General features: G+C 36.9%; 1 protein-coding gene across 2 annotated transcripts in view; it reads left to right on the top strand.

Annotated features, from left to right (window-relative positions):
* Nucleotides 1-4,949: 4,949 nt before the first annotated feature.
* Nucleotides 4,950-14,848, top strand: part of prkdc (protein kinase, DNA-activated, catalytic subunit) — a 31,347-nt gene continuing 21,448 nt past the window's right edge. Inside the window, exons 1-29 of one of the 2 annotated variants that reach the window (XM_026267828.1) lie at nt 5,089-5,254; nt 5,595-5,671; nt 5,775-5,879; nt 6,007-6,081; nt 6,271-6,379; nt 6,557-6,669; nt 6,746-6,845; nt 6,930-6,985; nt 7,092-7,122; nt 7,202-7,359; nt 7,467-7,613; nt 7,753-7,917; nt 8,208-8,376; nt 8,471-8,520; nt 8,596-8,730; nt 11,062-11,211; nt 11,362-11,468; nt 11,588-11,747; nt 11,822-11,908; nt 12,053-12,172; nt 12,317-12,476; nt 12,661-12,767; nt 12,892-12,982; nt 13,091-13,254; nt 13,372-13,524; nt 13,900-14,007; nt 14,130-14,356; nt 14,500-14,594; nt 14,691-14,790. In XM_026267828.1, the coding sequence (XP_026123613.1) occupies nt 5,089-5,254; nt 5,595-5,671; nt 5,775-5,879; nt 6,007-6,081; nt 6,271-6,379; nt 6,557-6,669; nt 6,746-6,845; nt 6,930-6,985; nt 7,092-7,122; nt 7,202-7,359; nt 7,467-7,613; nt 7,753-7,917; nt 8,208-8,376; nt 8,471-8,520; nt 8,596-8,730; nt 11,062-11,211; nt 11,362-11,468; nt 11,588-11,747; nt 11,822-11,908; nt 12,053-12,172; nt 12,317-12,476; nt 12,661-12,767; nt 12,892-12,982; nt 13,091-13,254; nt 13,372-13,524; nt 13,900-14,007; nt 14,130-14,356; nt 14,500-14,594; nt 14,691-14,790 (3,485 nt within the window). Of the gene's footprint in view, nt 5,255-5,594; nt 5,672-5,774; nt 5,880-6,006; nt 6,082-6,270; nt 6,380-6,556; nt 6,670-6,745; nt 6,846-6,929; nt 6,986-7,091; nt 7,123-7,201; nt 7,360-7,466; nt 7,614-7,752; nt 7,918-8,207; nt 8,377-8,470; nt 8,521-8,595; nt 8,731-11,061; nt 11,212-11,361; nt 11,469-11,587; nt 11,748-11,821; nt 11,909-12,052; nt 12,173-12,316; nt 12,477-12,660; nt 12,768-12,891; nt 12,983-13,090; nt 13,255-13,371; nt 13,525-13,899; nt 14,008-14,129; nt 14,357-14,499; nt 14,595-14,690; nt 14,791-14,848 lie in introns of both variants that reach the window. The other variant, XM_026267829.1, reaches the window with a different exon arrangement.

The raw sequence follows: 14,848 nt of genomic DNA, 5'->3' as shown, positions 1-14,848 counted from the left end.
CTCAAGACGATTAACATGAAATCTGGTGTGTGTTATGCCCTCTTTAAACTAAACGGTGTAATCCATCAATAGTGCATCCGTGTGAATACACATCCACTTGGAACAACAAAGGGTGCTGCTGGAGGACTTACTTTTGTTACTTCCTAATTTAACTGTTAGTGCAACATAAGCAAACATTAGGCAAACCTGTGTTGTGGTCATTTTTAAATAGTTTCTCTCAGTAGCCATACGTGCAAAAATGCTGAATACACAAATATGTTCATGTTTCACAATGAGGTACATTTCTCAGTTCTAGTGAACCACAATATAAAAGTCACGCAAAATATCAAGTCATGCAGTGTTCAGTGGTTGAGAAATGCTCCACACTGTGTGTATTTCTAACCGAGCTACATTTTTTTGTGAAGATTTTCAGATTTTTCTTTCTTTTATAGTGTCCTTGTTACACATTACATGTACTTACTATAGTAATTAGTAAATAACGCATAACCACATGCAATAATCCTAATCAAAAGTCTAATCCGAACTCTTAACCCTGTAATGAGTGTGTTGTTAATTACTAATACTCAGTACAATTAAACCGTAACAAGAATGCAAAGAGTGAAATAGGCAACCGAAATTCACTAAATCTGATAAGACCCTCCTTCTAGGAACATCCTCCCCATTTAGGCAGGTAAACGTGCAGATGTTCAACTGTCTCCAGTCTTGTGGTTGCACATCTGCATTTCTTGTCTCTTTATATTTCTATAGCATTCAGTTTGTTCCTCTTTAAGGTTCAGTTTATAGGTCTACTGTGTAAAAGGAGTGTGAGGTGTTTGATTGGGAGGGTGGGGGTGATTTGTATTATCCTCCATGCACATCTTCACATCCACACACACTTCAATATCTACATTGGCTTTGCCAAAGCTTTTAGACTACATTTTTGGGATTCAGTGAGCTGAAAACTGTATGACATTTACATTTACATTTAATCATTTAGCAGACTTACAATTTGCAATACTTACAAATGAGAACAATAGAAGCAGTCAGGTCAACAAAGAACAACAACAGTATACAAGTGCCATGACAAGTCTCAGTTAGTCTAGTATAGAACGCATAACCATGTTTATTTATTTATTTATTTATTTATTTTTTTGATTGAGCACCAAGTGACTTATTCCTACCTTGAGATACAACTGGGAGCACTTTGACATGTGTTCTCAATACATGTACATTGTTTTATAATGGCATACCTAAAAAGATGTTCTTATAAAGCAAAAACATGCAACATAATTGTCCTTTGGCACATACTTTTTTTTTAATTGTAATGCAGTAAATAAATTTGACCTTCACTCGCACATATATATTAGATTAAATCTTAATACACGCACATATATATTAGATTAAATCTTAATACAAGATTCAAGATAAATATTTCTTCCAGACTTTGCAGCAGCAGATGTCTCTAGTATTGATTTACTTCCATCTTTTAACAATTAAGGCAACCAAAAATTTGACAAGAGTCAAAATCCTTTAATAATGAATAATTCTCGTCCTTGTACAAGGAGCCATGTGTCACGTTAATGATTCATGGGTAAGATGACCACGTACTACATATAGCAATATTATACAAAATGTATATTACTCTTGAGCTGCAATACAGTGTAGCTTACTTCCCAGACAGCAAGCAGCTTCGGCCCAGAACTGGCCCACGTGAAATCCATGCGGGCCAAATGTGGGCCAGATCTGGGCCGAAACTGCTTGCTGTCTGGGTTGCAACAGAGATAACAGAATATTAGTGAGTTAAATTAACATCAGTGTATTGCAAAAGTAAACTATTGCAACTTGGTGTTTTTTAAATCGAAATGGTTTGAATACAATCTGCACTCTTGCTCTTGCCGATATTTGAGATAAAAGGTATAGTTTTGATACTCTTAAAGTATCTACATCCACAGTTGGCAGTCAAATTAATAAACTTATGAACTTTGATCCAAGAGTTTGGAGTCTGATTGAGTAGAGTTCCAATTCTCTACACTTTTTACCACATTCTAGAGCCGGAACAACTTTGATTTCTATTTTAATTAGCCATCTGAGGATAACAACTGGTCAAGTCTGGTGATGAAGCCCCAGATCAGATGGAGGAGTCAGTCAACACAGGACTTCATATAATGCAGGTAATACTAATGCATATAATTCTACTTATTGGCAAAAGATCCTTCCTTCAAATTTTTTTCAAATAAACATTCTAAAAGCAAATTATGAACATAATTCAGTGCACCAAACATGTTCATTTCAAGATGAAAGTACGGGATTAAATGGTGAACAATACTATACAAAGATAATAACTACCATAATAAGTTGCTTGATAATATATATATATATATATATATATATATATATATATATATATATATATATATATATATATATAGTGCATTTATAATGATAATTTCATTAAACGGAAGTGTCTTACCAAAGTTTTTATTTTTTATATGCTTATCTCTTTGCAACATTTTTCTTATCAGGAACATGCACATTTTGTCATTATTGCAAATGTACATGACTCTATAAGAATGTTCAGTATAAATATTGCTGTGATGCTTCCTCCTCACTCTCAGTAGAAACAGACAGCTCCAGTGTTTAGGCTCTAGTTATCCTGCTGCAATGAAGAAAAAATCAACCATACATTTGACTCAAATTTTACTTATTTTCATCCTCATTCAAGGAACCTTGACAAACATGATCGATAGACCAAGGGTGAGATGATGACTTTACTTGCAATATCAATATTGTCATATTAGTAATATAGTATAATAGCAATAGTACATTTTATATACATTTTCCTCATGAGGTGCAACTAAACTGTTTTAATTTAATTTAAACTGTAACTAATTTAATTAAATTGAGGTACAAATATAATATTAAGCATCATATCATTGCTTCTTTAATAAGTCATGTTAAATTATAATTAGCAGATCTATTTTCTTTTGTTTCTTTCAGTTTGCTGAGTCAAACAAAACATGACAAACGTTTATGAAAATTAACTTTGTAGTAATGCGCCTTATTAAACATGTTAATGTTTTTCCTTGCTAATTTTTCCTCGCAGTATCCTTGGTACCACAAGTGGTTATCTGATGATGCTGGATATGCGCTTGATGAGGTGATGTCCCTACTGTGTCCAGCAATGTCAGATAATGTCACTCATGCCCTTTAGATAATTTATTTTAAGGTTTTTTGAGTAAATGTTTGATCTAGGCTACTGTGTTCTGAGGTGTAAAGCAGAACACAGCATCTGATTTCTCTGCTTTAACTATATTAGCCTCAGATGGGACAGGATCTGCCAGGATCTGGATCCGGTGATGGCACAGAGAAGCCATTCAGCCCAAGCGATGAAGACAAGAGCAGGCAATTCTCAATTTTCATTTCTCTATCTCCACTCATTATCATCTAAACAGATACATTTGAGATAAAATATAACTTGTGTATTATTATTTGTTTCTAAAGTTTTCAACCAGAATGAGCCGATTCAAGGAATAGCCAAGATGTCTAGAAGAACTTGTGGACCAATTTTCTCACGGCCTGTCTCTATTAAACCTTTTTGTTTTAATTTTGGAATCATTGTCAGCCGTACTATAACATTTTGTAGAATTAAGTAATGAATTAAAATGTTAGATGCAAACAAAAAACATATTCAATAAAAAGATAATAATCAAATGATATTCATTGTTTCATTTCTCTTGTCTTCAAATTCAGAGAATAGACTAACATTCTACTAACGATCATATAATAAAGGCTACAGGCTGGTCAGTGCAAATAAACTGGCTTTTAACTATAGTAATTTAATGTTAGTTTAACCAGTCATTATCTTAACTGCCTCAGAATACATGCTCTCAAGCAATCATATGTTTTATTCTGAAACCCACTCTGTAACTCTACTGTAAAACCAGCTATACCATCCCTATAAATAATTCATTTGTTATATCAGGAGTTGTATTACTAAATTTAATAATTTCTAAAATCTTCACCTTGACCAAATTATTTTACACTTTCATCCTTGATCATATACTGCCCCATTTTGTCTCAGAAAGTAAATATGTCGCTCCGGTGATTGATAGAGAGTTTCTACCAATCCAACTAACAATAATAATAATAAATACAAAATAAAATCCATAGATAGGGCTAAGTATAGTTATTTTTTGCACTGAAGTGTGGGATGAGGTAGGGTTATTTTCAACACTGTAGAGAGTAGGCTATACCAGGGATGCTAAACCTTGTCCTGGAGGAGCTTCACTTGCCTCAACACAAAGCTTGTGTCCCAATGTTGCTACATACTATCCTTCCAAAATTATATGTTATATTATTAATTTTCAATACTATTTAGGGCAGATAGGGTGGATAGTATGCACATTGGGACACAGTGGCAGTTTCAGGTAAGACCTTGATTAGCTGCTTCAAGTGTGTTTCATTAGGGTTGGAGCTAAACTCTGCAGGACTGAGTCTGTTTTTTTTTTTCACTGTACATATTACAATTCTATGTGGGATTATTTTCGCACTGATAGTATAGGGTTAAGTAAGCTTATTTTTTTCACTGTAGATGGTACAGGGTTCTGTAGGGTTATTTTTTTCAATCTAGACACTATAGGTTAAGAAGATATTTGTATACACTGCAGAAAGTATAGAGTTTAAATACAGGGTTTTCCAGCATTCGCAGTTCTAGCTTGGCAAGACTTTCCTAAAGCTTAGAATGGAGTCATAGGAAGCAAGGCTGTTAATTTCACTAGCTAGGGATCTGTTGGGCCCAAATTATGTGCACTGGTTTGCCCAAGAGCTTCAAAACAATTCTGCACCGTGTACAGATAGACGTACAGTTATTACTCTGTCTGAGGAGAAGCGTTATGGCGGGAACAGAATCTGATGGCGAGGAAACAGCGTCATCAAGCGGTTAAATATGATATGGTTCTTCCAGACAGAGTGACGTGCGGTTCAAGCAGGAAGTGAGCGCGTTCACGTGTGATTGTGTTGTTCTGTTTTGCCGCCTTGACGCAAACTTACTTCACTTACATAAGCTCTTAGTCAACTTTTATTCGTTTCGGATGTAAGCAACAGAGACAAATGATGTCTTCTGATACTTCCACTGTTGGGGGGATCCAGGGTTATCTCCTAAAGCTTCATTCATTTCTTGGAGAAACAGAGAGCAGGAACGCTGCTATAGTCTGCCATGACATTATTGGAGACTTGGGGCAGGAATGCATGATAACTAAGAATGAGAATGAACTGGGTAAGAACTTCATGGAAAAAGCATTGCGTTGTGTTTATGCAAAGTATAATTATTATTCATTACTTTTATGGATAGTTAAGCAAAATAAGATTAAGGGGCCCCATATTCAGCAGATCGACAGATATTTGAATTATCTAGTATTGGCAGCTTCATGCACATAGTTAGTTTATAAGTCGTATAAAGTTGTAACCTAAAGTAAAAATCACCTTTTAGCGGAAAATAACAACGTTGTCCTTAACCACAAAATAATGCGCATACAAAATAATTAATGATGTATAGGTATGTACATAAAGCAATCAGTAAAGTTGATCTTGAAATGTCAATATGAATATATTTTCAGTTTTACAGACGTCTTTGCTTTTTGCAAAGGAAGAGGGATTGCTTAGCTTTCTCCGGAAGTCTCTCTCTAATGAAATGGTAAGAGGTGTTTACAAGCAAATTCTAGTAATGATACATGGTAAATCCTCTTGACATAATACACATTTACTATAAAGTTATAAAAACAAACCTTTCTCCACAGCTGCGAGATGCAAGAGTGGACATTATTAATTTTTTGGGGACGTTTCTGGAGAGAATGTCAGTCATTGTCCGAGGATGGGAGAAGAACTATGCAGTTGAACTTAAGGTACAGTACATTAAAACAGTAGTCGGCAGATTTCTTTCTGTGTTGGGGTCACGTTTTAATGTGCCTTTTTAAGCTTGTCTAAAATGACATATCACATTTGTAACACTAGCTTATTTTGCATGGATAGGACATTTGTATTGTTGTCTACACAAAGGACAAAGCTGCAAAGTGCCGAAACCCTGCTTTAGATCTGCTCATCAAAGTAAGTTCTGTTGATCGTGTCCTGTAACTTGCCCTTGAGACTTATAGCCGGTTGGTTTAAGGTCTGCAAGGACAAAGATTTTCTTTAAATATCATTATACCTCTGACTTGGAGAATGAGGAAATGTGCTAATGAGATATTTTGCAATTTACAGACAAATAGTCTTAACACATCCTACAAATCTCTCTAGATACTGTATCTCACAAAAGACTCCAGTATCACCCAGGATCTCAAAGTTGGTGATATGTTCAACAAATTTTATGGAGAGTTATCTCAGAAGAGTAAGATACCTGATACAGGCAAGTTGAGGCTAATTATGGTCTTATTTAATTTTCTGTTTTAGCAAAAATATGTTGTCTTTAGTCATTTTAACAAAACTGATGTTATGATGCATTTTCAGTTGCATGTCAGAATACAAACGAATCCGTTAGCACATACTGTATGCATTATTGAAATAAAAAATTCCCTACCAACAGTACTGGGTTGCATTTATGAACTTCTCGGAGTGCTTGGTGAAGTGCATCCCAGCGAGATGGTCAACAACTCTGACAAACTCTACAAGGCGTACCTGGGTGAACTGAAAGGACAGGTAAAGACGTCCTATCAGCATCTGGATACGTGATCTTATATGTATGTATAGAAGTGCTAAAATCAATGGTTTTCAGATGACCTCTACTACAAAGGAACCAAAACTTCCTGTTGTTGCGGGATGCCTGAAAGGAATCACCGCTCTGATGGTGAACTTCACCAAATCAATGGAAGAAGGTGGGCATGTGTAGATTTACTGTCCTGAACTGGTCTCGTCCTACTGTTACTGAATGAGTATGCTCACTGCATTTCTTCAAACAGACCCAGTTACATCAAAAGAAATATTTGATTATGCGCTGAAGGCAATCTGTCCACAGGTAGGATTAATAAATGTTGTTAGTTTAGTCTTTTTGTGTAGTACTGTTCACATTTTCTGTCCAGGGCTCCCAAATACAAAATTTTCTTTCTTCTTTGCATCTCCAGACTGATATGAAACGATATGCAGTCATCTTTGGTGAGTGGAATTTTATATCGTCATGTTTTATGCAGTGCATCCTAAATTTAGCTTATGCATTGTTTTTTACTCTTGACAGCCGGTCTCAAACTATTTGCTAAGCATTCCAGCCAGTTTGGCAGTTGTCTCATGGATCATTATATGTCTATCTTTGATGTTATGTCCAAACATTGTGGACATATCAATGGAGAGCTGAAAAAGAGTAGTTACACAGCACTAGAGTCTTTCTTAAAACAGGTATTTTCTGATTATTGATTATTCAATCTATAAATGTTTTTTTTCGTGGCATGTTTAACTTGGTTATGATGACATCTTGTCAAACCTTTCCTATCGCTGTCGTGAAGGTAGCCACTCTTGTGGCAGAGAACATTGAGTTGCACAAGAGCAAGCTGAAGTACTTCATGCAGAAGTTCTGTGCTATCATCAGGACCATGGACTCCACTAATAAAGAACTGTCCATTGCTATCAGAGGATATGGCCTGTTTGCTGCAGTTTGTACATTTTAACAGAATATTAACAATAGTCTATAATCATTATAATCAGGAAGTCAAATAATATTACACTATTCTAGTTTTTTCTATTTTATGTTTATAGTTTTACATTTTTCTATCTGTGTTTGTTTGCCTCTAGCCGTGTAAGGTGGTGTGCCCTCAGGATGTAGATCTGATGTATACAGAGCTGATTCAGCGGTGCAAGCAGATGTATCTGACTGAGACAGACCGGGATGATGACAATGTCTACCAGCTGCCAAGCTTCCTCGACTCCATAGCTAGTGTTCTGGTGCACCTTGACCGGGTATGAGAAAGCTGTGCAATGCTCAATCTAATCCATTTGTTGATAAATTGGCATTTTAAATAAAGATTCAGTATGTAGGTCAGTTTTTAGTCCTCTGTTCTGTGCTACTGCTCCTAATAGGTCTGTTCATTGTTTTAATACCCCAGAAATTTAGTTTCAAGCGTCTCATGTCATAGAGTCAAATGATTATGGGCAGTTCTTCAGTATTTGTTGCTGTTGCCTTTCTTCAGTCTGTAGTTCAGCTGTTTTCACCGGACAGATTCTAATGTAATCTCTGTGACTGGATGCAGGTCCCTGAAGTGTACACTCCTGTGCTAGAGCGCCTCCTTGTGGTTCAGATGGACAGCTTCCCTCAGTACAGCCCGAGAATGCAGTATGCCACCTGCCGCTCCATCATCAAGGTGTTTGTAGCCATGGCAGTTCGAGGTCCGGTCCTCTGGAGTTTCACTAGTTCTGTGGGTAAGGATGTGAAATGGAGGTTAGCTTTGGCTGGTCTGATTCATGGTCAGATTTACTAGTGTTCACTTCACACTCTCCATTTCCTCAACAACAGTTCACCAAGGCCTGATCAGAGTGTGCTCTAAGCCAGTTCCTCAGTCAGACGTAAGTGTTGAGCTTTTGCTTTTCTGTTCATATTGTGATTATCGTGATGTGATATGATATTTATCTGCCCATTAGGAGCAGAACATTCCTTCAGGCGCTTCTCAAACTGAGGAGGACTCCACCCTCGTGCGCTCTGGGAAATGGAAAGTTCCTTCCTCTAAGGACTACTTGGACCTCTTTAAGGGGCTTCTGGACTGCGAAAACCTTAAAGTAAGAAATTATTATTGGGTCATTCCGTGTCAAATCAACCAAATTTCAGAAACTTCCCCGGCTCAAATTTCTGATTTTGCTAATATTTTTTCTAAAGAAAGAGAAGCATGTATAGTAATGAAAGCCAAAATATTACATGTCATGGATGAATATTTACTGAGTAATCCACTCTTTTATAGAGGGGAGTCAAAATGGCATTTTTCGAGCTAATTTAGAGCCAATTTACAGGTTGCTTAAAATGACTTCAGAAAGATGGCAGCATCATAATGTTTCTTTTACACAGAGATTGATGAGTATTAGTCAAATCTGTTGACTTTAGCAATCTTTGTTGCATTATGTGCCAATGGTGACCATTCAAAAATGGGGATAGGGCACTTTTCAAGTTTCAAGCCTATAACTCAAGAAGTATTAAATATATCTTAATGCCCTTTTAGATTTTGTCTCTTAGCAAACATATCTTTTGGCATCTTAATTTATAAGGCCCTATATGGTTTGGTTTCAGAAATATTGCGATCTCAATATGGCTCCTGGGGTAAATCGTTAAATTGACCATATGCACGATTACTTCCTGGTTTTAGATAAGCCAGCTCACTCATTTCCAGTCAACTGTACTGTGCTGTAAGGGGAGTGCCCTTTGCTCGGTTTCTCTACATAATCCATTCACAATTTGGAGAAAAGTTTTGTTTGTCTAAGAGGACCATGCGTCCATGCATACTGTTTCAGAAATGACAAACACAAATGTTAAATTTCACGAGTGAATCCGTTAAATCATGCCGCGAGTCATTGCTATGATTGACAATAGCAATGGAATGAATCATCTGAGGAGCCTGTGTCAAAATAGAGATGTGCATTAAATAATTTAGATTAAATTCAGACTAACAAAACTACAGATAAGTCTTTGTTGGATAAAACTTAAATTATGTAGTTATTATATTAAATCTAAACATTTCAAAATATTGAATGAATTATTTAATTGTTTAACCAACTTATTTGACTATAGGTATTTAAATATTTCCTCATTATAGGCTGTTGACTGGCCTTTATTTATTTAAATGACGTGACTTTGTGACTTCCTGCATTTGCTGTACTTTATACTTCGGTGTGATAAAGTACTACATTTGTTATAATATCTATTTTAAAATAAAACAAAAGAAAAACTAAGGAGTTTCATTTCCATCTTAAATGGTTAGTTCACCCGAGAATTAAAATTCGTCCTTCTTTTACTCATCCTCGAAGCATCCTAGGTGTATGTGACTTTCTTCTTTCAGAATAATATAATCGGAGTTATATATAAAAAAATAAAATAAAATAAAGCCCCCCTGTTGCGAATCCATGCGTTTTTGAAAGATAAATATCCAGATTTCAAACGTAATAAACACTTTTTTTTCTGACTTATGCTGACTGTTGGGAACCGGAAGACGTGAAGGCAGATGTCGTAGTTCATCAGTGCGGCGTGGTTTGTGACGACCGCGGAGAGAGAACAAAACAAAAGAAAACGCTGGTCACGAATTAAAGCACCAAACGAGGATTTGTAAAGAAAAACGTTAAAGTACATTTCCCAGAGGCGAACGCCATCCTCCATCATTCGCCAGCACGTCTTCTGCAACCCAAAATCAGCACTTATTAGAAAAAAAGTGTTTATTACGTTTGAAATCTGGATATTTATCTTACAAAAATGCATGGATTCGCTACAGGGAGCCTTTATTCACCCCCCGAAACCCTGTGAGGGACGTTTTATTACAGATGCGCACACTTTATTTTCACGTCTTACTCTGGAGCCTCATTGAGACTCCCCCTATCAAGAACTAGAATCTAAAAATATATTGCAATATCTTTATCGTTAATAATTCTTGAGTTATAGGCACGCAAACTTTGGAAAAATAATATTTATGGCACTCGGGCAGTTATGTTCAATGCAGTAGTTTTGACAGAAGGAAATGAGGTGCATCTCTAGTTTCAACATTATTCGTTCTTCAGACATTCCTCTTTAAAAGAAAAGAAGCATCATATTTTTGCAAATTGACTGACATTTGGTTTTTGACCACTGAAAATGTGTACAAATTAACAATTTACTCCTCGAGCCATATTGAATTTCTAAAATCTCTGAAACTGAAAATTCATGACATTTTAATATTTTGGCTTTCACCGCTAAATTTCTGATTCTGATTTATCTTTATTCAGAAAAAATTGTTAGCAAAATCAAAAATTTTAGTTTTTGTTGCTACTTTACAAATATGTTATTTGCTTAGAATGTGACCCTTTAAACACAAAAGTTGTTTAACGTGTACTCTGGTTACTTTGTTTTGAAAGTTTAATTTGATGTGTTTTAAGGACACAGGATTCATGGATGGGGCTCCAGCTGCCAAGAACTACAACCTAAGAGACATAAACCGACATTTATATGATGCACTGGTGCAGTCAGTCATGAAGATTTTGGAGAAACTTGATCTTTCAGTGCAGAAAGTCAATGCAGCTGAGGAGGTAGTGTTGCAGTGCTGCACCTTGAATCAACAGTAAAAAATGTGGATGGTTAAAGAAATGGAGCATCAATTAAAAAAGAAAGATTACTTTTTAATGTTTTGAGTAATTTGGCCAGTTGAGTGAAATATTTCTGCTTTTTCTTTGACACAGAGTGATGCAAGTTCTGGATTTATGCCCTCATCTGACCCCACAGCAAACCTTATGCCCAACAAACCCAAAGACTTCATTGCCTTTATCAACTTGGTTGACTTTTGCAGGTGTCAAAACTCTCATTTCACTGGAACAGTCAGAAATCAAACAAACAAAACACACACGATCTTATTTGTGCTCTTTTCGCATGAGATTGCATACATAATTATTGTTATCCTTTTTATAGTGAATTATTGCCTTCGAGAAAACCTGAGTATTTTACCCAGTGGATGTACCCCCTGTGTCATGAGCTTATTCTGCAATCGATACGTTTCCCTCTGGTCAGTGGCTTTTATAAGCTCCTCTCCCTTTCTATTGGAATTGGCAAGGAAATCCACTATTTTCAGGTATACACTTTCTAACATTTTAATGTCTTGATACACTTTGACAAAACCAGTCATAAAGCACCTATAATTTATAGGACCTGAAACAAGAGTCGAAAAGTGTTGGCGGTGGCTCAACCATGGAGAACGCCTGTTTTTCGCTGCTTGCAAAGTTTGGAAAGGAGGTGTGTTTTTAACTCTTTTTGGATGCTTGAACATTACAGTGAGCTTTGTTTCAGTCTTAAAGGATTTTTTTTCCAAAAGAAAGTTTTGTTCATATGTCCGTTTATGATGAATGTGATGATGAGAAGTTTTTGTCATTTCCTCAGGTTTGTGTGCGTATGAAACAATATAAAGATGAGCTCCTGGCTGCCTGTCTGATGTTCATCCTCTCTCTTCATCCTGACATGGTGGCTCTGGATATCAAGGCATATATCCCAGCTCTGCAGGTTCGAAAATGAAAGCCAATTCTGTGATATTTTTGAATTAATGGCAGCTAGGTATCACATTCTGAAGTCATTCAGAAACTAACTGACACATGCTATTATAATGGAATGGGATATCATCATCTGTTGTCATTGTTTTGGTGGCAGGCTGCTCTGCGGCTAGGTTTGAGTCACGCTCCTTTAGCCACAGCGGCGCTGGATGCTCTGGAGTCCTGGTCTTCTCTTATTCCTGCTGCCATCATGCAGCCACACTACGCAGACATCCTGCCACATTTAGATGGCTACCTCAAAACAACCACTAACTCAGGTCAGTTATTCATAATCTCCTTATATAGCTCCTAAATACTGTACTGTCAAAGAAATGTTCGCGGTTTACTATTGTAAATTTACTTAGAAAATATCTAAGGGTCAGTGATTTATTACAGAATCCCTTTAGTAGATGTTTCAGAGTCATTTTTTAATTTTTTATTTCTTTTTAATCATCCTATTAGAAAAAGATGACGGCAATATGGAAGTGACATTTGTGTCGACGGGAAGTTCAAAAAGTTATGGAAAAGTCATGATGAGGCTTCTGAAGAAATCGAAACACTTTTCTGTGGTAATAAGACTGTTTTGTTATACTAATTGATTCTGAGATGTAACTCTGAAATATTATCGTCTATAACGATGGTTAATTGAGCGCTTTGAGAGCAGTGTTGTGATGTTCCTGTGCTCTTCGTTAGGGAGAGGAGTCTCCGATTGCGGCTGTGAGACGCAGGGTGGTCCGTCTGCTTGGACACTTGGGAGGACAGCTCAATAGGAGCCTTGTGACAGGTAATCACTGGCTTTTTTAAACATCCAGTACTTGTTAACTTTGCTTGTTTTTGCTTTATCTTGCTTAAAAACAAGCTCTTTTTAAAGTTTTCTCTTCTCCAACCCAAGCTGTTTCTGCGGAGGACATGATGAAGCGTTTTGTAGCATGGGACTGTGAGAAGAGGCTGAGTTATGCCATGCCTTTTAAAGACATGAAGCCTGAGATCTACCTGGACTCCTTCCTGCCACGGGTCACAGAGCTTGCACTGTCCTCCAGTGACAGACAGACTAAAGTAATCGTAGTCCTCAGTCATCTTAGTTTTCTTCTTATTGTTGATGAGGTTCATTAGGGTTTTCTTTATTAACCCAATAGATTCAGGCTGAGACTGATGGTTCTGTTTGGTGTGTAGGTGGCAGCGTGTGAGCTTCTGCATAGTCTGGTCATATACATTGTGGGAAAAGGAGCCCAGATGACAGAAGATGACAAGTCTGCTCCTCCCATGTACAATCTACACAGAAAAGTCTTTCCTGTTCTTCTACGCTTGGCCTGTGACGTCGACCAGGTCTTTTACCTTATATGTGCTCTTTAAATGTGATGAACAGTTTTTGTCCTTTGTCTGAGACTGTAAAGCAGTGGTTCCCAACCTTTTTGCATCTGAGGTTGCCCATGTAGGCCAAGATATTTCCTCTGTTATTCTCCTGTAATGATAAGACACCTGCTTCTTTTTTATAAAACATTTGAATTAAGTGTCTAGGGTGTTTCAATAATGAATGAATTAATGAATACACTTTTACTTTGTTATCTGAATTGTTAAAAACCTAAAAAAAAAAAGTTTTTCATGTTCATGGTTTATTATGTAAATTTTGTCCTCTTTCACCGGTCTATGTAACAGTCATGTGTAAGTTTGCCAAACATTGAAACTTTAGCACTTCTTCAGGTCACAAGGCAGCTGTTTGAACCTCTGGTAATGCAGCTTATCCATTGGTTCACCAACAACAGAAAGTTTGAGAGCCAAGACACTGTGGCAGTGCTGGAGGCCATTTTCGTGAGTAAACCCTCTAGTAGAAAAAAGTTATTTTACTTGAAATTGAGCCAGATGTCTCATAATTACACCTCTATATGAGTTTTTTAACATGTGCTGTAATTGTGTATGCTTGTGGTGCACAGGATGGCATTGTGGATCCGTTAGACAGCACCCTCAGAGACTTCAGTGGCACCTGTATCCAGGAATTTGTCAAATGGTCCATTAAACAGACAACCCCCAAACAGCAGGAAAAGAGCCCGGCCAACATCAAATCTCTGTTCAAACGTATCTACAGCCTTGCCTTACACCCCAATGTCTTCAAGAGGCTTGGAGCTGCGCTTGCCTTTAACAGCATGTACAGGCAATTCAGGTCAGTGGACGCATTAGATGGGCTGAATATAAAGCAACACTCCAGCAGTATGGTCTATGCCATCTTGAGTAAATGTAAGAAATCTGTCTGTAGTGAATGCAAAGGTTATGCAGTGTTTATCCAAATATTATTTTGTTTCTCAGAGAAGAGAGCTCTTTGGTGGAGCAGTTTGTCTTTGAGGTGCTGGTGGTGTTTGTTGAGAGTCTAGCTCTGGCCCACTTTGATGAAAAATCCCTGGGTAAGAAACTAAACTGAACTATTTTCATTATCAAGACCTCTTGTTTGATGGTCATGCCTTTTATCTTGGCTTTCATATTGATATTTTCCTATGCAGGAACTGTCCAGCAGTGTTGTAGCTCCCTGGATCATCTGAAGAGGATCATTAAACACAAGGCAGACTCGCTCAATAAGAATTCAAAGAGACGTATACCTAGGTACACGTATATTTAATTGTCATAGTTTCCTTAGAAACTTAATTTAAAAATCAAATGA

Source organism: Carassius auratus, chromosome 7, assembly GCF_003368295.1.
Source record: "Carassius auratus strain Wakin chromosome 7, ASM336829v1, whole genome shotgun sequence".
Classification (NCBI taxonomy): domain Eukaryota; kingdom Metazoa; phylum Chordata; class Actinopteri; order Cypriniformes; family Cyprinidae; genus Carassius; species Carassius auratus.
The sequence above is the reverse complement of the archived record's forward strand: the minus strand, read 5'-3'. Positions and strand labels throughout refer to the sequence as shown.